Source organism: Orycteropus afer, unplaced genomic scaffold (assembly GCF_000298275.1).
Source record: "Orycteropus afer afer isolate SDZICR_OR568_19922 unplaced genomic scaffold, OryAfe1.0 scaffold00059, whole genome shotgun sequence".
Taxonomy (NCBI): domain Eukaryota; kingdom Metazoa; phylum Chordata; class Mammalia; order Tubulidentata; family Orycteropodidae; genus Orycteropus; species Orycteropus afer.
In genome coordinates, this window is record NW_006921646.1 from 918199 (window position 1) to 943761 (window position 25563).

At 52.0% G+C, this 25563-nt stretch overlaps 1 protein-coding gene across 1 annotated transcript in view; it reads left to right on the forward strand.

The window, feature by feature from the left end:
• Positions 1-22061, forward strand: part of SYNGAP1 (synaptic Ras GTPase activating protein 1) — a 30092-nt gene extending 8031 nt beyond the window's left edge. Inside the window, exons 4-19 of the mRNA XM_007939338.2 lie at positions 4438-4529; positions 4959-5080; positions 7056-7209; positions 7403-7501; positions 8471-9097; positions 9230-9374; positions 9605-9749; positions 11268-11504; positions 11648-11849; positions 12042-12220; positions 12887-12928; positions 13318-14395; positions 14806-14979; positions 16813-17024; positions 18127-18217; positions 21915-22061. Coding sequence (XP_007937529.1) covers positions 4438-4529; positions 4959-5080; positions 7056-7209; positions 7403-7501; positions 8471-9097; positions 9230-9374; positions 9605-9749; positions 11268-11504; positions 11648-11849; positions 12042-12220; positions 12887-12928; positions 13318-14395; positions 14806-14979; positions 16813-17024; positions 18127-18217; positions 21915-22061 — 3746 coding nt within the window. The remainder of the gene's footprint in view (positions 1-4437; positions 4530-4958; positions 5081-7055; positions 7210-7402; positions 7502-8470; positions 9098-9229; positions 9375-9604; positions 9750-11267; positions 11505-11647; positions 11850-12041; positions 12221-12886; positions 12929-13317; positions 14396-14805; positions 14980-16812; positions 17025-18126; positions 18218-21914) is intronic.
• The last annotated feature ends 3502 nt before the right edge of the window (positions 22062-25563 follow it).

Sequence of the window (25563 nt, forward strand, 5' to 3'; positions counted from 1 at the left end):
GCCGGGCCGCGCCGCCCTCTCCCTCCGCACCCCGCCCCCTACCCCTGCACTGGGGAGGGGCCCCTCCCCCACTGGGGACACCCCCGCCCCCCTGGTCCCCCCGGGGGCGGTGCGAGGTAAGGGCGGGGCCGGGCGGACGGAGAGCGCGTGGGGGGGGGCTCCGCGCGCGCGCGTGGGGCGGGGGCGCGCGTGTGCGTGGGAGCGGGGGGTGGGGAGGCCGCGGCGGCGGCGGCAGCTGCTCCCTCCGCATGTTCTCGCTGCATCTTCCGAGTGGGGGGAGTTATGGTAACCGAAGGGGGGTTGTGGAGGTCGGGGGGTTGGGGACTGTTCTCGTGGGGACCAGGATCGCGAGTACGCGGGGGTGGCCGGTGGGAAGGGTCTTGGAGCTTCTCTGTGGAAGGGGTAACCCATGCATCGCGTGTGTGTTTGTGCCCATACCCGTGTCCCCTGCGTGTCCGTGCCATGTGCACACGGGAGTCTCAGTTTCTCGTGCACACATGTGCAGCCAACCGTGTTCTGACTTGTTCTGCCTCTGCCTGGTTCTTGTCTAGGGGGCTGCTGGGCGGGCCACTGGCTTGTGGGGCAGTCCATGGCCATGCTGGTCCATGTCACTCCTGACCCTTGAGCATGCATGTCTTTGGCTAGGGCTCACCTCCTGTCAGTTTCCTGTGTGTGGGGATGTGTGGCCGCATGAGCAGTATTTTCTGTGTCCCTGCTGGCAGGTGTATGTCTTTGCATGCATGTTCCTGTTTGGCCTGGGTATCTGTGTCAATCTCAGCATGGGTGTCCAGGGCGTGTCTGAATGTGGGTGGTGCGTGAGTGGTGATTGTGGGGAGAAGAGTGTTTGAGTGTGTTCTTTGGAATCCTACCTTGTGTGAAACATTTGAGGGCTAGGCACGTGTGAACTTCCTCTTGGTCAGGGAGTACGTGCAGAAAAGCCAAAAAGGGCAGGAGTCGGGTTAAGAGGAAAAGTGGGGCGGAAGGAAGAGGAAAAGAGGAATGAGAGAGGTGGAGAAGAAAGAAGAGAGAGAGCCAGGGAAACTGAATAGCCGGAGAATGGGAATGTGGGAGAGAGCTGGAGCTAGATTTAGAAAATAGAAGAGGAGTTAAGAGAATCTAAGATGGGGAACTGGATGGAAATGGTAGAAGGGATTTGGAGAGGCCTTTTCTTTCTGAAGGAAAAACTGGGGAAAGATTGGAGAAAGCATGGGATTCATGTAGGCCTGGTGAGATCAGGCTTGACTAGGGATCAGAGGAGACCACTCAGGCATAGAGGCTGGTTTACAGCAGGGACATCATTAGAGGTTTCTATCCCCAGCACAGGAGCTCCAGTGGGTGGCGTAGTGCCTAAGGCATTTGAGTGCTAACCAGAAGGCTGGCGGTTCAAACTGACCAGCCACTCAGAATGAAGGTTGGGGAATCTACTTCCATAGTGATACCTTCTCCGAAGCCCAAGGAGGGGTCGCTGTGAGTTGGATCTGACTCACAGCAGTGAGTTTGGTTTGGTTTTTGTATCCCCAGCACAGAGCTTTGTGTCCCAATCCATGCTCTCTGTCCAACCCTGTTCCTCATTCTTCTCTCTCAACCTTCCTCCCCTTGTTCCCCTTGAGGAGCTGCCAGCTGGGTGTGGAGAGAAAGAAAGGCCAGAGGGAAGGTTAGGGATTTGAAGGATTAGGAGGCAGGGGGAGATTCTATGGGTGATGGCAAGATTAGAGAGATTAGAGAGGCGGGAGTCCAAGCCCTTGCTGTGTGTATGTGTGAGTGCAATTGTGTGTGTACACAGGGTGTGTACATGTGTGGGTGTATGCATAATGCCTGTGTTACGGGTCTGTGTAGGTGGCTGTTATGTGTGTGCATGCATGTATACATCGTGCAGGGATGGGACATGGAGACCCAGGAACACAGTGCATGCTCATCAGGTTTGCTCTGTTGTGTGTACATGTCACTGGGTGTGCAGTGTGTTCTTTGTACATGTCACTGCATGCAGCACTAATAACAGGATGTCCTGTGTTTCTGTCACTCTGCCCCCTTTTACTCGGTGTGTCTGCTATTCTTTTCCTTGCGGCAATGAGAGTCTTTGTAAGCTTATGTGTGTGTGGCCTCCATGTACCTGTGACTTATGTGTGAGTTCTTGGATCTTAGTTCTTGGTAATGTGTATGTAAGATTATATTATTTCCAAGAACTATGCAAACCAATTAGCAAATTTGTTCTCCTTCTGTTAATTTCTTAGTTTCAAAGCAAATTTTAATGGACTTAAAGTCAGACTTGATTAGAGAAGCATGCATGTAAAAATAATGGCTGAGATAGTTTCCCTGCAATGAGACTGAGGCAGCCATACATGAGAAATACAGAAAAAATGTGATAGGAAAGAGATATCTTAAACACTTAGATGCGTTGTTTAGAGTGTAACAGAAGGATAATTAACATATTTGCTTCTTGTTCTTTTCTTGGGTAGCAGTCACTCATGCCTGTCTTGGGAGTCTGGAAAGGGCTAGGGGAGCAAATAGGGTTGTCTTGAGACAGGGTGGATGTGGTTGTACTTTTTGTGTGAATGGAGGATGTTTCTGCTTTTGGGATGTGGGGTTACCTTGATGTATCAGGCTCACAGTGTACTCAAGCATGTACTGAAGGAGTTAAGCTGATACTCTCCTAGTGTTGTAGCTATACATGTGTGTCAGGGTTAAATGTCCATTTCTGTAGTGTGCTGCCCACATGAGTGCCCCCAGGGACTTTAGCCACATATCCACACCAACAGTTCTCATGTGAGTGTCTGGGTCCCTGTTGCAATGTTCACATATGTCTAAGCATGTATCCTGTAGGGTGTGTGAATCTGCACCCCCTTCCCCTCACTGTGTTCACAGTTGTCTGTATAGCTCATAAGCACATACCAATTAAACCAGTTGCCACTGAGTTAATTCCAACTCATGGAGACCCCATGTGTGTCAGAGTAGAACTGTGCTCCATAGGGTTTTCAAGGGCTGAATTTTTGGAAGTAGCCTTTCTTCTAAGGCACCTCTGGGTGGACTTGAACCACAAACGTTTTGTTTAGCAGCAGAGCACCTTAACCATTTACACCAAGGGACCCATGAGTACATAGATGCTTATTTATCTTTCACTCCCTATTTATTTTTTGTATTGTCTTTCTCATATACACGTGCCACCCCTACAGCTCAATGTATGTGCCTGTGCTCCATACATGTGTTCCTGAAGAACTGACAAAGGTTTCTTTGTCATGGGATTCAGTTTTTTGTGTGCAAACCTCTTAACACTTGGGTTCTATAGGTAAAGGGAAATTAGGGACTGAGTCTAGGGCAATTTGCAATTCTATAAGCAGGCAGTGAAAATGAAACTGTGGCTCTCCCTTGTTCCGGAACCTAGAGGGTTAACAGACAGCTCTTCCGGTCCAACCCCCCCCCCAGCCTGTAGCTTCTTGTTGCCGTGGAGATGGTAGCCCCGCCCCTGATGCAGTACCTGCCCCCCCATTGGCTGCAGTGGTGACTGTGGGGCTGAGGGGGGAGCCCAGGCCTGGGCAGCCATTCTGGAGCTGGAGCCGGAGCTTGGCATCCCCCCACTTTCATTCTCCTGGAGCCCCTCAGCCTCTCTAAATCCCCTGGCAGCAGAGCATCAGCTTCCCTCCTAGCCGCCACTGCTCCAGACTCTTGCCAGTCTGAGCTTCATCCGCATTCACCTTCCCTCCTCCTCCTCTCCCTACCCTCACTTAGGAGTCCCCAGAGCCCCACTGCCCAGCCTTCCCACTCCCTTTCATTCTTTTTTTTTTTTTTTTTTTTCCCCTCTTCTCTCTTGTCCTTTGGAGTGCCTGCCACTGCAGTGCACGTGGAACTGCCCCTTTTCCCATCCCCCCCCATTTGTCCTTTCCTTGGATTTTCTGACAGCCACCCCTCCCAGGTCCCTTTTAGGACCTCCCCCTCCATTCTAGGGAGGGGGTCATGAGGCAGCCCTGGCACTCCCAACAGAAAGGGGTTCCAGGAAGTGGGGACAAGTTGAAGATGTCCCCAGCTGGAGGAAGAGGAAAGCCTGCCTATGGGCAATGACCTTTGACCTGTCTTTCCCCTCTGCTAGCCCCTTCTTGGGTGGGTGGGCACCAGGGACCTAGCCTCCCTGGTTCTTGAGTGTCCTTTATTACTGGGGTTTTACTGACCCTCTCAGCCATGCCCCCCTGCTGACTACCAGCCCCAGTCATGGGCCTAAGACCTCCCACTCCATCCCCCTCTGGGGGCTCCGGCTCAGGTTCCTTGCCCCCTCCTTCCCGCTGCCACCAGCCTCTTCGCCGCCGCTGCTCTTCCTGCTGTTTTCCAGGGGGTAGGTGAGGCCAGAGCTGAGGGGCAAGAGGGTGGTGGGGGATGCACTGGGGCCAGAGGTGGAAACTCTCCCAGCCCCTTCTCCATTTTCCTCTCTGGCCCTTTCTTCCCCTCCAGAATACCACTTGGGTCGCTCGAGGAGGAAGAGCGTCCCAGGGGGGAAGCAGTACAGCATGGAGGCCGCCCCCGCTGCACCCTTCCGGCCCTCGGTGAGTGAGTAAATGAAGGCACCTGCCAGATGTGCTCAGCTGGGTCCCCTCCCCTTCAGCCCCAGCTGGAGCCCCAGGATTCTGAGAAAGGGGGCAGGAGAGAGAGAGAGACAAAGAAAGGATGTGTGTGTGTGTGTGTGTGTGTGTCCCCACCTCTTCAGTTTCCCCCTTCTTGGCTCTGCCCCCGTTTCTTGGACCAGCCCTCCCACCTTCTCCAAGCTGGTGCGGGTGTGTTTGTGTGTGTGCTCACACCCGTGGGAGCAAAGGAAGACAAATTGGTAGCAGGACTCCTAAACCCCTTTCCTCGCCTCTGGAGGTTTCCCTTCTTTTCCTCCATCCCACCTTCCTCCAGGGACTCTATACCAGCTGAAGAATGAGTAGGTAGAACTGACCTGGCCCCTACCCATCCCATCCCCATCTCCCCCCCAGCAAGGCTTCCTGAGCCGGCGGCTAAAAAGCTCCATCAAACGCACGAAGTCACAGCCCAAACTTGACCGGACCAGCAGCTTTCGCCAGATCCTGCCTCGCTTCCGAAGTGCTGACCATGACCGGTACTGGGGCTGGAGCATGTGGGATGGGATGGATATAATATGGGTGCTCTGAAGTGAAACGGGAAGGAATAGAGTTATCTGAATACAAAGGCTGAAGGACTCAGGGTAGTTGAGAGATATTATGAGGCCGAGGACAGCACAGAGTAGAAGAGGAGCTGAATAAGGATCTATAAGCAGTAGGAGAGGGGTAGGGTATAAGAAGAAGACAAGCAGAGAGTCAGGAAAGGGAATGAAGGTGAAGCCAAGGAGGGACTCTCGGGCTGACAGAAGGATGGGCTCCAGTCGAGGATTAGAGGAGGTGTAAAGGACAAAGAAGGAGTGATGAAACCTGGGAGGAACACTTAAGGAATCTGGGGAAGAGAGCAGTGGGCTGGTGAGGGAAGGAGCAGTATGATTTAGGTAGAAGACTAGGAGGCAGCAGGTTGGGGTGGGGTTGAGTGTGGCAGATATTCATGGATGAGGGCTGAGGCTATAAAAGAGACAGTATAGAGGGTGACAGGGCAGGGAAGGAGGCCTGGGGCAGATACACATGTTGACTGAATGTGAGGGGGAGGCTATGGGGTTAATCCAGTGACGGGCATTAGGAAGAAGCCTTCTGAGAAATCCAGAAGGCACTGTCCCTGAAGCTGGGGCTGAAGGAGATCCCTGATATTTGCCTTTGTTATCTGCTTCTTGGGGTCCCTCTCTAGGTTTCCCTCTCACCCAGTCACTCCCTAGAGAGAACCCTATCTTCCCTTTCCCCTATGTCTGGCCGCCCCCGGGATTGGGCAGGTAGAAAGGTTGGGATCAGGTGAGTCACACCTTCCCTTGCCCCCCTCCCATGTCGCCAGAGCTGGATTTAGGGCCAGTGGAAGGTGAGGGCATGGTATTCCTGGCCGCGGGGGCGAGGGGGGCTGGGGGAGCGTGGCGCTGACGGCAGCCGGAGCCTCGATGACGAGGCTACTATAAATAGCTTCATGGAGGCTCCCACACCCGAGCTCCCCCTCCCGCTTTCCTACTGCTCTCTACTCTTAATCCCCTACCGTCTCCATACTGCAACTATGATGTTCCTTATTCTGGGCCCCATCCTCCTGTGGTGGTTTTCTGTTTTTCATCTTTTGTTCTGCTATCTCTTTTCCATATCAGTCTTTCTAGCTGTCCTTCTTGATCTCCCATCCTAGCCTTTCTGTGCATATCTTTGTCTTCCTCTTTTCTGCCTCTTGCTCTATCTCCTTTTCTTCCCAAGTCCCCATCCTCTTCAGTCTCCTATCTTCACACTCTTTTTCTGGCCACAGCTTTCTCCAATTTCTTACAATTTTCCCTCACTCTTTCCTGATTCCACTTAAGCTTTTTTTCTTATTGCATCCACTCATTCATTTATTCTTTCAGTCATTAAATGTTATTAGGCATATAACAATAATAACAACAACATTGAGGCTCTGGTAGTCACCAGAAGTCCCACCTAGAAGTCTCCTTGGTTATTGTTGTTATGTGCTGTCGAGTTGGACCCGACTCATAGCAATCCCTTCTTGGGTTGCCGAGGCAGTATCTCTATGGAAGTAGATTGCCCCAACCTTCCTTCTGAGGAGTGCCTGGTGGGTTTGAACTGCCAGCCTTCTGGTAAGCAGTCAAGTGCCTTAGGCATTATGCTACCAGACTCCTTAGAAGTCTCCTAAGCACACCTTATTCTCTTCTTTTCTGCCATGGATCATTTCTGGGTTAAGATATTTCTAGGCCTCCCTAGTCTTCACAACCCCTCAGGTAAGGTACCTAAGGGTACGTAGTGGGGAGAGCTCTTAAAAGGTTTTGGGTTCTCACACATCCCTCATGTCCTTCGATAGAAATAAGCTACGTTTCTCTCTGTGTTTGTGTGAAAGGGGGTATCAGCAGACCCTTTTCCTACATCTCCATCCTAGAGCCAGATGATGCAGGGTCCGTGTGTGTGTAAGAGGGGTGGGAGGCCCTGACCATTTTTTCTGAACCTTCTGTCTGCCAGGGCCCGGCTGATGCAGAGTTTTAAGGAGTCACACTCCCATGAGTCCTTGCTGAGTCCTAGCAGTGCAGCTGAGGCCTTGGAGCTCAACTTGGATGAGGATTCCATTATCAAGCCAGTGCACAGCTCCATCCTGGGCCAGGAGTTCTGTTTTGAGGTACTGGATCTGGTAGGCTAGGTACGGAGAAACCTGGAAAAAAGTAACACAGGTGGGAATGTCGAAAAAACCAAAAGCTCTGGGGCAAAGGAAGGAGGACAGGCGGGAAGGAAACGATGGTGGTGGAGCCTTCAGTCTGCAGGAGTCAGTTCCCCTCTGGAGCATCATTTCTCAATTCTGCACCCCTCTTTAGGTAACAACATCATCAGGAACGAAATGTTTTGCCTGTCGATCTGCAGCCGAAAGGGACAAATGGATCGAGAACCTGCAACGAGCAGTAAAACCCAACAAGGTATTGAGGAGTGAAGGGGACAGAAGAAGCCAGGGGCCTAGAAAGGAAAGTGAGCTGAAGGAGGGAAGACTGGGATAGGAGATAGGCAGAGGTGGAGGAGACTTGGATCAGCAGGGGGTATCCCTTCTTTTTCTTTAAGTCCCTATTTCTTTTCACTTCCTTTCCCCACTGCTCCCCTACCTCATGATCTGTTTCCCTACCATAGAAATCACAGAGTTGATGGGATTCTGGAAGGCCTGTGGTCCAGCTTTCCTCTGGGCAGGAATGCCTCACTAGCACCCCGGCAGGTGGCCGCCAAGCTCCTGAGTGCAGTTTCTACAGGATACATAAAACTCAGTTCGCCAACTCTTTGGGCCTTGATTTCCTTTCTGTAAAATTGGTGGGAATGAGGTTGAACTAGATGATCTCCAAGGTCTCTTTTGGCTCAGAAATTCTACACATCTGTGTCTTTCCCAAGACTTTTTGCTTCCCAGGAGACATACTTCCTGTCCTGCCAGCTATTCTCTGTATTATGGTTTCCAGTGAGCTCAATGTCCTGGTCACTCTTCTCTGGGAGAGCTCTTGTTTCTGAGTGTCCTTCTTAAAGAACTAAACCCAAGATGCTAGATACGATGTAACCCATGCAGCGTCCAAACATTATGTTCCTTTACCAATGCATCACCTGAGTCTCACCATGAGTCTGGGACCAATTGTATTCCTTGGGCCTCTTCACACCAACTGCCAAGCCTCACCAATCCTTTATTTGTGCAATTAAGGTTTTTTTGCAATTAATTTCTGATTGGTTTCTTCTTCTAGCTTTTAAAATCCTCCCTAATACTGATTCTGTTGTCTAGTGTATGAGCTATCCTTCTTAGCGTTATGATTACTGCTTGTATATTCTGTCCCATTTTCTCACTGTCTCTCTGCTTTTGGTATCTCCGTCTCTCTGTCCGTTTCCCTTATCTGCTGTGACCACCTCCCCAACGCCAGGACAACAGCCGCCGGGTAGACAACGTGCTAAAGCTCTGGATCATAGAGGCCCGGGAGCTACCCCCCAAGAAGCGGTACTACTGTGAGCTCTGCTTGGATGACATGCTGTATGCGCGCACCACCTCCAAGCCCCGCTCAGCCTCAGGGGACACTGTCTTCTGGGGCGAGCATTTTGAGTTTAACAACCTGCCGGCTGTCCGTGCCCTGCGGCTGCATCTGTACCGTGACTCGGACAAAAAGCGCAAGAAGGACAAGGCAGGCTATGTCGGCCTTGTGACTGTGCCTGTGGCCACCCTGGCTGGGCGCCACTTCACAGAGCAGTGGTACCCCGTAACCCTGCCAACAGGCAGTGGGGGCTCTGGGGGCATGGGGGGCTCAGGAGGGGGAGGGGGCTCAGGGGGAGGCTCAGGGGGCAAGGGCAAAGGAGGTTGCCCAGCTGTGCGGCTGAAAGCACGTTACCAGACAATGAGCATCCTGCCCATGGAGCTGTATAAGGAGTTTGCGGAATATGTCACCAATCACTATCGGATGCTGTGTGCAGTTTTGGAGCCTGCTCTGAATGTCAAGGGCAAGGAGGAGGTTGCCAGTGCCCTGGTTCACATTCTACAGAGCACAGGCAAGGCCAAGGTGAGTGCTGTGCTCTCAGGGAAGGATGATGTGGGAGTGCACACTTGCTTGAGGGGTAGTGAAGACAGCACACTCTGTCTAAATGAACCTGGGCTGTATAGAGACTGACCCTTGAATCCTCTTGGGCCATAGGATTTCCTTTCAGACATGGCCATGTCTGAGGTGGACCGATTCATGGAGCGGGAGCACCTCATATTCCGCGAGAACACACTCGCCACTAAAGCCATAGAAGAGTACATGAGACTAATTGGTCAGAAATACCTCAAGGATGCCATTGGTATGACCCCACTTTTACTTTTTTTATTCCCGAACCCACCAGACACCTGCCCCAACCCCAAACCTGGTTACCCTAGGGCCCAAATTCACCCCTCCCCAGCTTGATGCTTCCCAGCCCAGAGCCCCAGGACTCCAGCTTCCTACTACGGAAGTCCACAATTCCTACGCAGCAGGCAACCTCCTGCCCTTGCCCTTAGAAAGCATCATCCCCTTGTTGTACCCCACCCCCAGGGGAGTTCATCCGTGCTCTGTATGAGTCTGAGGAGAACTGTGAGGTGGACCCCATCAAGTGCACAGCATCCAGTTTGGCAGAACACCAGGCCAACCTACGAATGTGCTGTGAGTTGGCCCTGTGCAAGGTGGTCAACTCCCATTGGTGAGACTGGGAATGCTGGGCTGGGGGGGTTAGGGGGTGCTGAGTCGTGTGTTCATCTGTTCATCCATTTGTCCATCCTCAAAGAAGACTGAGCACCAGTTAGGGATGAAGGAGTGTGCTGGGTGCCATAGAGTAGATAGGGATGAATGAAGCCTGGTCCTTGCTCTCAGAGAGCCTCCACCAGAATACAGAGAGATAAAGTAGGTACACAAATAGCCACAAAACAGTTGCAGTATGTGTTAAGTGCTGAGTGAGAGTTTTTTCATTCAACAGGAAGTCAGGAGGCAGTGCTTTGATTGATACAAGCAAGGAAGGGTTTGTGGAGGAATGGATCCCTAGACTGGGCTTTGAGAACTGGGTCAGGTTCTAAAATGTGGACATGGTGGTCAAGGAAGACATTTCAGAAGGCTGTGGTACAGGCACAGGTGTGAAGGTGAGGAGGCCCAAGGGCTTTTGAGGGCCAGTAATTAGAACAGCTTTAATGGAGTACATGGAGAATGGTGGGAGAGATGTCTAGACAAGTGGATTAGAGTTAGAATCTGGAAAGCTTCAGATACCAGGTTGAGGAGTTTGAGCTTCATCAGTTGGTCATGAGATGCCGTTAAAGGAGCTGATACCAGGAAGTAGTATGAATGAGAAGATTAATCCATAAGTAGTGAAAGCAGGGAATGCCTGGAGTAGGGAGCATGAAGTCCAGGATAGTTGGGGCTATTGCTAATAGATCAGACATGGAGATCAAATCCTAAATCAGTGTAGGGTAGAAACACATAGAAAGGGGAAGCTGTGAAGGACTTCTGAGAAATGGATCAACAGGAGTTGTCAACTGGAAAGGAGGGGGCATGTCTGTGGGGAGGAGAGGACGTATGACTCAAGAGGCCATGAGGTTGGTAGTTGGGAGACTGGTAGCCTCATTGACAAGACCAGGGAAGTCAGGAGGAGGAGGAGGAGGAGGAGCTAGTTGGAGGCGTGGGGGCGATGGTGAGCTCCATTTTACGCGAGTCAAGTTTAAGGTGTCAGTGGGACATTGAAGTGGAACGGGGAGGCGGGGGAGTGAGCTCTAAGCCATTCCAGGGACTAGGGATCATGCCTGGGTTACCTTCATCCCCATTTTCCTGGAATCCAGAAGAGTTGGGGGGTCCGAGCTCCCTGTACCTCAAGTGACCCTCCATCTCTCTCCCATTTCTGTCTCTCCCTGATGTCTGTTTTTCTTCTCCTCCTTTCCTTGTCTCTCTCACACACCCCTCCATCTCTCTCCCACGTGTCTCTCTCCCTCACTTTCTCTTCCCCCTCCATTTCTCTCTCCTTATTCTGTCTGTTCCTTCTGCCATTGCCCTCTTCTTCCAGCCTCCTGTCTTCCTCTTGCAGTCCTTTCCTCCCTGTCTCTCTCACCTCTGTTTCCACACCTTCACCTCCTACCACCCCCCTCAGCATGTTCCCTGGAAGCTGAGGGTCTCTGGGGCTCAGTCCCGGTCTCTCTTTCTTTCTCTCTCTCTCTGTCTCCCCATCCCTTCCCCTCAGCGTGTTCCCGAGGGAGTTGAAAGAGGTGTTTGCGTCTTGGAGACTGCGCTGCGCAGAGCGGGGCCGGGAGGACATCGCTGACAGGCTGATCAGCGCCTCACTCTTCCTGCGCTTCCTCTGCCCAGCCATTATGTCGCCCAGTCTTTTTGGGCTCATGCAGGAATACCCAGACGAGCAGACCTCACGCACTCTCACCCTCATCGCCAAGGTCATCCAGAATCTGGCCAACTTTTCCAAGTGAGGAAGGCCTCAGGCAGGGAGTAGGGTGAGGCTGGGGGTGGGCAGAAGGGTCTCCTGAGTTCTCAAGGACCTTGAGAAGAGAGGTGGGTGTGAGGCCTTCTCTCTATGTGTGATCTCTACCTTCTGGATCCTTTGGCCAGGTTTACCTCAAAGGAGGACTTTCTGGGATTCATGAATGAGTTTCTGGAGCTGGAGTGGGGTTCCATGCAACAGTTCCTGTATGAGATCTCCAACCTGGATACACTGACCAACAGCAGTAGCTTTGAGGGTTACATTGACTTGGGCCGAGAGCTCTCCACACTGCATGCCTTGCTCTGGGAGGTGCTACCGCAGCTCAGCAAGGTCAGCAAATGCCCCTCTGCCCCATCCTCAGTGGCCCCTATGACCCAAGAAACTGCCCCACAGACTTTTCTCCACTGCCTGTTACTGGAAGTGTCATCACCACCCTCCAGTTCAGGCACTCCCCACTTGCACCCTCTGCGGCCATCTGAGAACTGGGCACTCAGCCTCCAGATAATACCCTCTCCCTTCCAGGAAGCCCTCCTGAAGTTGGGCCCACTGCCTCGGCTCCTCAATGACATCAGCACAGCTCTGAGGAACCCCAACATCCAAAGGCAGCCGAGCCGCCAGAGTGAGCGGCCCCGGCCTCAGCCTATGGTGCTGCGGGGTCCGTCAGCCGAGATGCAGGGCTACATGATGCGGGACCTCAACAGGTGAGTACCTGGGACCCCCACACCTATGCTTGGGAATCCTACATGCCTGTTCCACACCTCTTTAGGCCCCACGTGTGTCATTCTGAGCTTAAAAGAAACAGGTTGTCAGAAAAATGCGAAGGAGACAAATAAAGTCAGTGGTTGGTGGAGAGCCCTTCAAAGCCAGAAAGAGTAAGGAATGCAGAGCCCCAGGACTGGTGCTAAGGCCCTTCAAGCTTTCAACTGCGAGGGTCCCCACTGCAAGCTCTGATTGGCTTTGTCCCTCTGCCCACCCAGGCCGGTAGCACATGTTGGTTCAGCCATGTGGTTGAAATAGTCAAGTACCTCTGGTACTAGTTGGTAAATGAGCACCTCCTCCACCATTACCCCCTCAACCCAAAAGATCTCCCCATCATCTAGCACTTAGAGAAGTAACAACCGGGAGCCTAGTAGGCCTCTAGGAGCCTCTCCAGAGCCAAGTAGCCATTCTGATGGATCGTCGTCCATGCCTTACCTGCTGTTCATTATTTTGATGATCACCCTGCTTGTTCCTCTGCCTGTGTCTCTCTCTCCATGACACCATACCCTTTCTACCATTTCCACCTCTCCTCCATTTGTCCACCCCTCTCCTGCTCATCTCTCTCCTGCTCTCTGTCTGTGCTCGCCCCTCTTTCCATCTCTCTCCAGCTCCATCGACCTTCAGTCCTTCATGGCTCGAGGCCTCAACAGGTGAGGGGCTCTCCCCTCCCCCACCCTCCTCTCCTGTCTGCTCCCTCTCCCACTCCACTGGCCTTCGCCCTCCTCCTCTCTTCTCCTTGATGCACCCTCATCTCCTCCATACCTGCCCAGACCCTGCCCCTCATCCCTTTTCTTGCTGGCCCCATTTCACCTCCTCTAGGCCTCACTCCCTTCCTGGAGGGGCCTTGTCCTTTCCTTCTTCCCAAGTATCCCTTTCCCATCCTCCCTGCCTGCCCTATCTCCAGAGCTGTCACTGCCAGCTCTCAGCCCTCCCCTGTGGGTCCCTACTTTTCATCCCAAAGCCTGGACCAGACCACAGCAGGCTCACTTGCTGTAACCCTGGCCTTACCTTCTGCTATGTGCCCTTTCCCTTCTGACAGCTCTATGGACATGGCTCGCCTCCCCTCCCCAACCAAGGAAAAGCCACCCCCACCACCACCTGGTGGGGGTAAAGACCTGTTCTACGTGAGCCGCCCACCCCTGGCCCGTTCCTCGCCAGCATACTGCACAAGCAGCTCGGACATCACAGAGCCGGAGCAGAAGATGCTAAGTGTCAACAAGAGCGTGTCCATGCTGGACTTGCAGGGTGATGGGCCTGGTGGCCGCCTCAACAGCAGTAGTGTTTCCAACTTGGCAGCTGTCGGGGACCTGCTGCACTCGAGCCAGGCCTCACTGACAGCGGCCTTGGGGCTGCGGCCTGCGCCCGCCGGACGCCTCTCCCAGGGGAGTGGCTCATCTATCACAGCAGCTGGCATGCGCCTCAGCCAGATGGGTGTCACCACGGACGGTGTCCCTGCCCAGCAACTGCGCATCCCCCTCTCCTTCCAGAACCCTCTCTTCCACATGGCTGCTGATGGGCCAGGCCCTCCTGGGGGCCATGGAGGGGGTGGTGGCCACGGCCCACCCTCTTCCCATCACCACCATCACCATCATCACCACCACCGAGGGGGAGAGCCCCCTGGGGACACCTTTGCCCCATTCCATGGCTATAGCAAGAGTGAGGACCTCTCCTCAGGGGTCCCTAAGCCCCCTGCTGCCTCCATCCTTCACAGCCACAGCTACAGTGATGAGTTTGGACCCTCTGGAACTGACTTCACCCGTCGGCAGCTTTCACTTCAGGACAACCTGCAGCACATGCTGTCCCCTCCCCAGATCACCATCGGTCCCCAGAGGCCAGCCCCCTCAGGGCCTGGAGCTGGGAGTGGCGGTGGGGGCAGCGGTGGGGGTGGTGGGAGCCAGCCACCTCCATTGCAGAGGGGCAAGTCTCAGCAGTTGACAGTCAGCGCTGCCCAGAAACCCCGGCCATCCAGCGGGAATCTATTGCAGTCACCGGAGCCAAGTTACGGCCCCGCCCGTCCACGGCAACAGAGCCTCAGCAAGGAGGGCAGCATTGGGGGCAGCGGGGGCAGCGGTGGCGGAGGAGGGGGTGGGGGGCTCAAGCCCTCCATCACTAAGCAGGTAGGTAAGGGTGGAAGGTCTGATGGGTAAAGAGCAGGGGTGGGGGGAGAAGGAAATGGGGCTGGGGATGAGGGTGGAATAAAAGCTGTGGTCTAAAGTTAAAATTTTCTCACCTCCATTTATTCATTAAACAAATGTGTACATAGAGGACCTACTATGTACCACATGCTGTTCTAGGCACTGTAGATAAGGCAATGAACAAAGATGAAAATTCTTGCTCTTTTGGAGCTCATGTTCCAGAGGGGAGAGATGATAAGTAACTGATAAGAGTATTCGGAAGGTGATGATTGCTAGCGCAGGGTAACAGAATTGGGACCATCATCTCCCTTGGGTGTGCTTATTCTCTCTAAATGCACCCTGCCTTTTCCTACCTCTCTTCTCTATTTGCCCCCACCCTTGCCATATCCCAGCATTCTCAGACACCATCCACGCTGAACCCCACGATGCCAGCCTCCGAGCGGACAGTGGCCTGGGTCTCCAATATGCCTCACCTGTCAGCTGACATTGAGAGTGCCCACATCGAGCGGGAAGAGTACAAGCTCAAGGAGTACTCTAAATCGATGGATGAGAGCCGGCTGGACAGGGTACGCTGGGCCCTACCAACTCCAAGCCCCCTGACCTTCCCTTTATCCACAGGAGAGGCCTCTAGTCACTTCCAAGGGAAATATCAAGGGTCAAGTACTTACAGTGGAAAGAAAAGACAATACCCTGGTCCACTCTCTTGAGAAGCCTTCAGACTGAGAGGGAAACCAGATAGATATATAGTCAGTGAAGCCAATTTCAACTCCATTTTGTAGGTTATACACATTGTAGACTACCTTGGGAAAAACATGTTCTATATGAGGCTTACTTCCATGTTTTTCCCCAGGGAAAACATAAAGACCTGTGTTCTTGTGACTGCTCAGGAAAGGAAAGTTACTAGCAGCTTGAGCTAATAAATCGGGCAGGGAGATGGAGTTGCATTTGCCCTATAATGTGTGGCTTTCCCAGTCACTGTCCCATGGGTGTAGGTAACAGAGGGTCATGTGTAGTGATTGCATGTTGGAAAATGGTGTGGGATGGTCCAGGTGTGGAAAGACTGTCTTTCCACACAGATGACAGCAGGCAAGTTAGTAGGGGAAGCCATTGCTCCAACGATCCTGGGGAAGAGAGTGGCTGTACATAAAGTATGACCCCAACATGGGGGAGTGAAGAGAGGTTTGTTGGGTGAAGTGGTGTTTGAGCAGAGTAATATGTTGGGACTGATTTTACAAGGAAGGACTTGGTTTAGCAGCCCTTCCCCATCAAGCGCCATAAAAAAAAAAAATTAAGCCCTGATTCCTTGAGGTAACCATCATTGGCACTGAGTTAAACAGTTCTCCTTTGCGTCTAGAACGTTTTGAGTTACATGTGTATCCTCTTTGGAGAACTGAGAAAACGGTCTCAGAAATCATTTTTTTTTTCTGTTTAGATGAGGAATCTTTGAGAAAGGATCAAGACTAACACTGTCCAATAAAACAGTAATTTATGGAATGATAGGAATGTTCTGTAGTCTGCACTGTCCAATATAGCAGCTCTGGTGTGGCGTAGTGGATAAGGCATTTGGCTGCTAACCAAAAGGTAGGCAGTTCAAACCCACCAGCCACTCCACAGAAGGAAAGTGGGGCTGTCTACTTCCATAAAGATTTACAGCCTCAGAAGCCCAATGGGGGTAGCTGTGAGTCCCTATGAGCTTATTTGTTTTTTTAGCCACGTGTGGCTAGTACAATTGAGGAAGTGAATTTTTAGATTTAACTTTTAAATCACCATACATGTCTAGTAGCTACTGGACAGTGCAATCTAGTTTCTAGAGCCAAAGAGCTGATAAAATTACTATTCTGAGTGCTTCCAACCCTGGAATTCCAGGGTCATTACTAACAGATGGCATTCCTAGATTCTTAGCCTGGAACTCACTTGATGCCCAGACCCCTTGCAGGGACAAAGCCAAGGAGAGAGTCACATGTAGGAGAGCAGATAGGCCAGGCCCCTCCCAGGCAATGTCTTCCTGTGTCTCCCCCATGAGCACTGGGCCTAGGTTGGGACTGAGGAGTGATGTCATTGGTTTCTGGGTGCAGTTACTCAGGTGTGCCTGCAAGTCTGTCTAAATTTTCTGTGAGGGTCCTCATGCCTGGGTGTACATGTCAGGACATGTATATACCTCTTGGGGTGTGAGAGTCTGTGACCTTGCCCCATTTTGAAGGAGCTTCAGCTCCATGAGAAGGACTTTCTCAAAAGTGAATGTGTGTAAATATGATGAACAGGCATGGAAAGGATAGAAGGAGGTGTCTGGGATGTCTTTCACCAAGCAGGGACTGTACTTGGCAGGCACAATGGAGACTGGGTGGTGGGATCAGGGTGCAGCACCCCTCACAGTGCGGGGTCATGTGCCCGGCGGGCAGGTGAAGGAGTACGAGGAGGAGATCCACTCACTGAAGGAGCGGCTGCATATGTCCAACCGGAAGCTAGAAGAGTATGAGCGGAGGCTGCTGTCCCAGGAAGAACAGACCAGCAAAATCCTGATGCAGTATCAGGCCAGACTAGAGCAGAGTGAGAAGAGGCTGAGGCAGCAGCAGGTGGAAAAGGACTCGCAGATCAAGAGCATCATTGGCAGGTGAGGGGCGGCCTGGGAAGGGGTGACAAGGGAAAGCCTGAAGCTGAAGAGAGCACCCCCTGCTACCTCTATCCCCAAACTCAGGAGACCAGCAGGACTATATCACCCTACTCCCTGGGATGTGATCCACTCACCCTGTCACCAGATGAGAAGGAACCCCTCAGTGCATGAAATGCTCTCTTACCTAAACCCTGATCTCTCTTCAGATGGATTTACTTTGAAGTCCTTGGAAAGTCTTTACTGTCCAACAATAACTGTGTGTCTGTACTCAGCCTAGGCTGGGATTTCTACTGGTTCTTCTCAACCCAGGCTGTGACATTCACCCCAACTATGCAGAGATCCTTAGCCGGAGTAGTCCCTGACTGTCCCCATCCAAGGCAGAAGGATGTCCCAATAGAAAATGAATGACCCTGTACACTAGTTTTCAACTACTTTGCCAAGCTGTGGGCTCCAAAGGAGGTATCTCAGCAGGGGGGTCAGTCATCCTGAGAGCTGAGGTAGGGTGACACTGGGCCCCACTTCAGTCACAGCCAGCTCCATTTTGATCCATTCTGAATATACTTTTGAGTGAGATCTGATTAGAAGAAACAAGTTTCTTGACTTGAAACCTCTTTTGAAAACCACTGTTCTAATTGATCCTTTTACAAGAGTCTATAACTCTCTGTGAATTCCATACATCACTTTGAGAATCTTCATCGAAGACAGGGAAGTGCTGGGAATGATGATGGTAGAGACCCCTGTTGGGCTAGGAGTGTCTCAGGGGCTGTCACTGGAGATGGCCTAGGCTCAATGAGTTGTAACAGGACATAGAATCCAGGTCATCAGCCACAGAGGGTCTGTGGGAGGGACACTGCTGTCCAAAGGACAGGGGACTGGGAGTGGTAGGGGTCTTTGAGACATGAAGGCCCCTGGACAAGGTGGTGGAGAGCATGATCCTGAGTAGCAGTGGGTCTTGGGTCATGACAGTGGAGGGATTCTAAGGGAGGGGAAGGATACCGAAGGTTTTTCCAGGGAGCTGCAGGGGTTCCCCAGGATCAGGAGTACCATGAGCAGGCTCCAAGCCCGTGTCCGCCACTAACCCCACTGAAGCCCGTCCCTTCAGGCTGATGCTGGTGGAGGAGGAGCTGCGCCGGGACCACCCCACCATGGCTGAGCCACTGCCTGAACCCAAGAAGAGGCTGCTCGACGCTCAGGTGGAAATTACAATGTCATTTATCTTCTCCGTGTCCCATCCCCATCCATCCCACTGTCCTGCGTGCACTCACTGCACTGACCACCCCAGCCCCATTGCCATCTGTCTTTCCCATTGTCCTGCATTAGTCTGCTGGCTGCTCACAGCAGCCCCCTAGTGACCCCATCTTCATCCCATCGTCTGCCTTTGTCACTCCTGGCAGCGTCAGCCACACCCTCTCTGCCTTCCCACCCTGTCTTTTGCGTCTCAGTACCTTCTACGAGACTCTTGCAGTCCCCATACCACCATGCAGTACCTTGACCCCAGCTGCCTCTTTGCCTTCTCCTGTTTAGGACAAGGAGTGTAGCTTCCTTTGAGCTCTTCTTGGGCCAGTTTGCTAGACTAGAGCATAGGGCAGTATGAGCTTTAGTTCCCCCAGGCTCTGGAGGGTTCCCTGGGGACTTGGGGTCCCCTTCAACTCTGTTCTCTTGGCTCCCCAACTTTCCTGGCTCTTGGTAGCTCGTGTATAGCTTCCACCTCCTGACTTTTTAGATCTTGGTCCCAAGGCTACCTACTCCCTCATTGTTTAAGTATGGCTTTCCTATCCTTCTGAACCTCATACCTGACTAGCTTTCTAGCTCCTGCTACCCTGTCTCTCCTCACCAGCCAGCTTTCAGGGCCTCCCTTGTACCCTTACCCCTTGCTTTCCCAAAATTTTGCTCACTTTCCCACCCATGCTCTTCCTTCCTCTGCTCTGACCACCAGGCTGCCCCAACCATAACCACCAAGGTTCCTGACCCCATGACCCCACTCTCTCCCCACTGCAGCTCCTCATCAGGTAATTCTCCTGGTTCCGCTTTGACCACGGGCGGAGGACACAGGGGGAGGTGACTCCGGACCACTGCAGGTTGGTCGTGAAGCCTACTCCCCTCCGACCCTCCAGAGTCTCTCCCCTCTCACCACTGCCCTCCACACCCAGAGAACCTCCACACCCTACTCTCTTGACATCGCTGCACAGACCCATCTCCCAAGGCACCACCCAAAGAGAGCACTTCCTGCTGTCTCCCAAACTGTTCAGTGATACCTCATCAATGCACAGAAGCATTTTACTCTAGACAAGCCCAGCACAGCCACAGACCACACCCCCAAACACACCCCATCCTACAAAACCCACCCCTCCTAGCCTTCTCCTAACTCTAAACTCTCCTCTTCCTCTACCTCTCCAGTGTATGTCTGTCACCCCCCATTTCACCAGAGTGTCCTTGGGGGTTGGGATGTTTGAGGTGGGGGTTGCTAAAAGGGTGGAGGTGATGATGGGTTGGGAAACCCTGGCTATAGGGGCTGTGCCGACTGCAGCAGGTAGGTTGGGGTTTCCTCTTCCTTCCCTAACCTTGGTTCTCTAACCCTTCCTTCCAGCCCTCACCTACGTCTCTTTCTTTTCCCCTACAACTCTGAGGTATTGGGGCACATATTAGCCCTGCTGGGTGGGAACTAGGAGTGGATAGATAACTCAGAAAGACTTTGGAGGGCCTGGAAATAATGCTGTTCAGATGTTCTGATGATAGAACAAGGAGAACCTGATGGGTGGAACAAGAAGGGGCAAGAAAGGAATTTTGAACAGACGGAACCTTGGACAGATGTTAGGAGGTAGGCTTGCCCATAAGGACTGCCTGTGTGGCATGGGAGTTGGCAGTGGGGTGAGATGTCATCTTCCTAGATAAGATCATAGGCTCAGTAGCCATGTTGATTCCCAAACAGAGATGCCAGGAACAGCATGTTAAATAACCTCTCTATTCTTGTCAAGGCTTACAGCCCCAGATTGCTAATGATACTCACTCCCCCTTTCCCCGCCACCCAGTGGCCTTGCTGGACATAATCCTACCTAAAAAGCTAGTAAAAGGGAACCTGTCAGTGACTGACATCATTTCCAAGATGTTTTATTTTCTGTGGGATTGATCTGCAGTGAGCAGTGTGGCTCCTCATACTGTAATTTTAACTCTGCCTGCCTAGCCTTTCTGTCAGAGTAGTTAGTGATCTGTAAACAAATGCTAAAAGGCACCAGGGGACCTCACCATTTAAAGGACTCCTGCAGTGAATTCTTTTGTAAAATGAATAATGGCACCCTAATTTATCTACTTTCTAAATTTGGGTCCACGGGGGTGTAGGGGCATGCCTTTGTGCTGTCGCCAGCAGACAGCAGAGAGAAGGGAATCTGAGGTTTCCTTCCTTCCCCTGCCCTCCTGCCATGTTCAGGATACCCTGCCACACGTAATTTCCTCTCACTGACTTGCAAAAGCTTTGCTCAAGGCTGGGGTTTTGCTCACAGTCTGAGAAGTGAGCTCTTTGATCCTAGAATGGAAGGGACAACAGATCTGAAAGGCTTTACTTGGAGTGTTTTTGTATCCTTTGAAGATATGGTCACACATCGCTTCTTTGCAAGGCCCAAATGCCCCGTGGCCCAGGAAATAATTTGGACATTTGTTTTAAACCATTTCTGAGGATCAGTCCCTCTGTGACTCAGCTATTAATTTAAAAAGTAATTTTGACTCTGTATGTTTAAAAAGCCAAGTGAGAGACCAGAAGTACAGATGGCTTTCTTTTTCTCTCAGCAGAATAGAAGCTAGGGCTGAGGGCAGGAACCAAGAATTGGTCCAGGATTAGTAGGAGATGAGAATAAGACCAGAGGTGGGAGTGAGAAGGGTCTGGCACCTCTCACTCTCTACTTGGAAGCCCAAGGAGAGGAATTAAAAGGAAGATGGGGGTGGAAAGGAATGAGCCAGTTTCTGCTTCCTAGGGATGCAGAGATTGGGGCATGCTGTGTCTCTGCAGAAGCTTCTAGTCATTTTGCCTAAGCGTGAGAGAGGCAACCCCTCCCACAATATTTTTCCCTTTCCAAATCACTTCCCTGAATCCCCTTCCTTTCCCCCCAGTACAGTTAAACCTCTCTAATTTGGAATGTTATATTTGAGAAGATGGCCACTCTGAATAAGTGACAAAACTGAATGACAGTGTCTATTTAATGAAATGCATGTCTTCAAAATACATACAGTAAGTAGAACTCGATGAACAAGGTTTTTTCTCCACTCAAGGCCCTCAGGGAGCATGCGTTAATGAATAGATAGGATTGAAAACTCTGTTTTCTGGTATAGGTTAAATATCCCCTCCTACGGACATATTTCCACCATTAATTTGCTTAGCACACTCTTTCTTCATAGTTAAAAGGAAACTCAAGCCCAGTTTTTGTTCAAATTATGAAAAAATTCCAAATCCATGGGGGTTTGGATTAATGAGGTTTTGCTGTACTGCCTCCCCTTGTTCCCTCAACACAAAGTTCCTACCTCAGGTTGGGGGTGGGCTGGGAGGGGGTCCCGAGAGGAGGGGGGTGGGCTGGGCTGGGAGTACACTCATAAAGATGGAAGGGTTAGGTTGGGGGAGAGGTAGGAACGTGTTCCTTTTGAGTTGGTTTCCTCGTGTGACTCCCTGGGTTGAAGGCTCCGGTTAGGAGATGGGGGGTAAGATTATCTTCTCCCTGATCCTAGAGGACATAAACTTCTACTGCAGGTGAGAAACAAACATATTTGGGGGGGCTAGTCCTGGGGGGAGGAGGTGGGATGTGGCCTATAGAGTGGGCTAGGGGGAGGCCACCGCTAGGGGGCTAGCACCCAGGCCCCCGCGAAGCGTCTCAATAAGTCCGCGCTCTCCTCTTTGGTATCTTGCAGGAGAGGCAGCTTCCCCCCTTGGGTCCAACAAACCCGCGTGTGACGCTGGCCCCACCTTGGAACGGCCTGGCCCCCCCAGCTCCGCCCCCCCCGCCCCGGCTACAGATCACCGAGAACGGCGAGTTCCGAAACACCGCAGACCACTAGCCCACCCAGCATCACCAACCCTGTCCTCCTCCTTTCCTGAGCATTCCACCCTGGAACGGCACCAACCACCAGGACTGGACGTCGTCGAGGGACAGTGGGAGTGCCTCCCTGGATGCCTCTTTGGGGGCACAGATCCCCTACCGCCACTGCACCATTCCTAGGAGGGAGAGTGGGACCTCAGCTGCCCCCATTTCCTATCTGTTGGGGTGCTGCCCCCTCTGTGACCCCCAGGGACCCTTGCCCCTAGGACACTGCCTTCCCTACATAGACCCCTTCACTCCGGGGTGCTATCCCCATCCTCTGCCTCATCGTTCCCCTGAGCACTGGGGGACAGACCTCACCCCCAACCTGGGGGTGTGGCACCTCCAAACTTTCAACTTCAGGGTGATTTTTTAGCAGTAACCAGAGCTGACAATCTAACTCCCCTCCACCGCCCCTTTTGGCCTCCCCTGCCCCCCTTGTTATGGGGAGGGGACCCCAGGTGAGGGGGCCCTGTTACCCCTTGATTTCTCAGGAGCGTCTGGGGGGGCTCAGCACGCACAAACTCCTTCTCCTCCCACCACTCTTAAATTTACTCCCTTCCCACCCAGAACCAGAAGGGGTGGAGGGGGCCACCGGGCAGGGAGGGGGCGGCAAGGGGGGAATGGGAGTTGTCTCCCTTCTTCCCACACCTGATCTGCTCTCGGCTGGTCCCAGAGCGGGGTGAGGGGGCTCATGCCCCCCCCTCCCCCAGTGTGTTGGGTGGGGTGGAATTGAGGTTAGGGTGAGGGTTGGGGTTTAGGAGGATGTATAGGTGAGGGAGGACAGATTAGTTTATCTGCCATACCTTCACATATAGTCCCCCTGCCCCTCCCCTCTCTCTTCTTGGTCTCTACTCCCAGGGGGAGGGGGGAACTTACTCTAGGAAAAGCCATGTCTCTCTCCCCCAGGGTGGGGGGACCTGTGTTGGAGGAGGGGTGTTGGGGGGCCCCCTTCCATGACTCTGTCCCTGGGGGGAGGTAGGACAGGGCTGGGTTTCCCTCTCATCCTCCCCCCCCACCCAATCTCCCTCCTCCCTCCCGCCAGCTCCACAATTTTTCGGTGTTTCTCTGTACATAGCTCTCTGGCGGGATAGGGGAGGTAGGATGGATGGGATTTGGGGTGGGTAGGCCATGGGAGGGGAGAAGCCCCCCAGGCACCCTCTCTTCCCCGACTGCTGTCCCCTACCTAGCCTTGCCTCCTCATCTCTTCTTGCGTTTGGTATTGAGACTCTTCCCAGATTCCATCCTCCTTTCTTTTGTATGGACAGTTCCCCTTCAGTCACATCCCCCTACACACATACACCCAGCCGGGGCCAAATTTATACTTATATAAAAGTTGTAAATATGTGAAATTTTATCCCTGTGCCCTTTCCTCTGCTTTCCCACCTCAGGCCCTACCCCTGGACCCTCTTCCCTCCTCTCCTCTTTGGCTGTTGTAATTATCTGGGGTTTGTACTGTACATATCCGGGATGTGTGTGTGGGGGCTGGGGGCAACCCTTCTGTACAGAGCTTCCTGGCCCCCCCCTCCACAATTCCCTCCCCACCCACCATCCTTAAGGGTAGGGGATGCTCTTCCTACCAGTTTTATTTTGTTTTCTCGTTCTCCCTCCCCACACGACTCCCAGCCTTCTCTATCTCCCACCACTGTCCTTTTTCTCCACTCCCAGCCCCATTTCCTTTTTTTCTGGAGTGTGTGGTGAAACAGAAAAATGTTTAATAAACAGAGATTGTTCTTTTATTGCTGTGCTGACTTTCCTAGGCTAGGCCATCAAGATGGACCAGCAGGGTGGTAGAATCTGCTTTTTGAGAGGAAGCTAACAGCCTGGGAGAATGACATGAGTCCACACCCTCATAGAATGACTCTCATCCAGTGATTTATTCTATGCTATATCGAGTGAAAATAAATAAAAATTCTACATATCCTTGCTATTATCAAGAGTAAGGAGCTCTCATGGTATAGCAGATAAGACATTTGGCTGCTAACCAGACCACCAAGAAGGAAGATGAGGCAATCCACTTCTGTAAAGATTTACAGCCTTGGAAACCCAGTGGGGGTCGCTATGAGTCGGAATTGACTCCATGGCAGTGAGTTTGTTTTTTGGTATTATCAAGAGTAGAGGTTTTGCAAGGACTAGTGAAAGCTCAAACCTCTCCAATGTAGCTGTCCTCTCACCTACTGTTCACTTAGCCCAAAGATGAAAAGATGTGGAGAGGGGAAAGAAGTGGCATTATCTGATAAAAGATTCCAAGTATATATATCCACATATTATGCATTTTAGGAGTTCTGGTGGCATAGTGCCCAAGGCATCTTGACTGCTAACCAGAGGCTGGAGGTTCAAACCCACCAGCCACTCCTCGGAAGGAAGATGGGGCAATCTACTTCCGTAGTGATACTGCCTCGGAAACCCAAGGAGGGGATGCTGTGAGTCAGATCCAACTCGACAGTAGTGAGTTTGGTTTGAGTTATATATGTAATCTGTTAAAAAAAAAAAAAAAAAAAATGTCTACTGTCAAATTAGCCTCTTACTCATGGCAACCTCATGAACAACAGAACAAAACGATGGTCCTGCACCATCCCCATGATCGGTTGTGGATAAGACAGTTATCTATAGTGTTTTAATTGGCTGATTTTCATTAGATCACCAGGCCTTTCTTCCTAGTCAGGCTGTCATGAAGCTCCTCTGAAACCTACTCAGCATTAAAACAACAGTCAAGCATGTTTCCACTGATAGTGGTGGCTGCACTAAGGTGCACTGGCTGGGAATCATACCCCAGATCTGAATGGAAAGCCATAATTTGACCACTTGCACCACCACTGCCCCTTGTAAAAAAAAAGAAAAGAAAAATTACGTAAAAATAAGGGTTATCTGTGTAATTACTGGTGAAAAAGGTCTGGTATGGAATGGAGTAAATCTGATTCCCAATTTCAGGTCCATCATTTGCCGACCAAGTGACTCTTGCAGCCTCGGTTCCCCCACCCCCCCAAAACTGGGATGGCAACACCTACTTGGCATGGCTGGTGGGAGAATAAAAGGTGATGCAGGGAAGCGCCTAGATCCCAGTAGATGCCCAATTAATCTCGCCCCTCTCAGCACCTGAAGCCCTGGGGGTGCAGTGGTTAGAGCGTTCGACTGCTAACCAAAAGATAGGCCGTTCCAGACCACCAGCAGCTCCGTGTGGCAGTCTGCTTCCCTAACGCTTTACAGCCTAGAAAAACCCTGTGGGGCAGTTCTACTCTGTCTTATAGGATCCCTATGAGTCGGAATGGACTCGAAAACAGTGGGTTTGGTTTTGTCTCAGAACCTATGGGGGGGGGCGGGCACTACATTTATTTAATCACAGGAAACGCTGTTTTCCGGAGCGACTCACAACTTGCCCCCTCCGTTTCGAGATCTAGTCTCCCCGGCTAACTTCCCTCCCTACCACCGTGGCGGGGAAGTAGGTAGCAGCATCTCCCAGACACTCTCTCAGCAGAGGAACG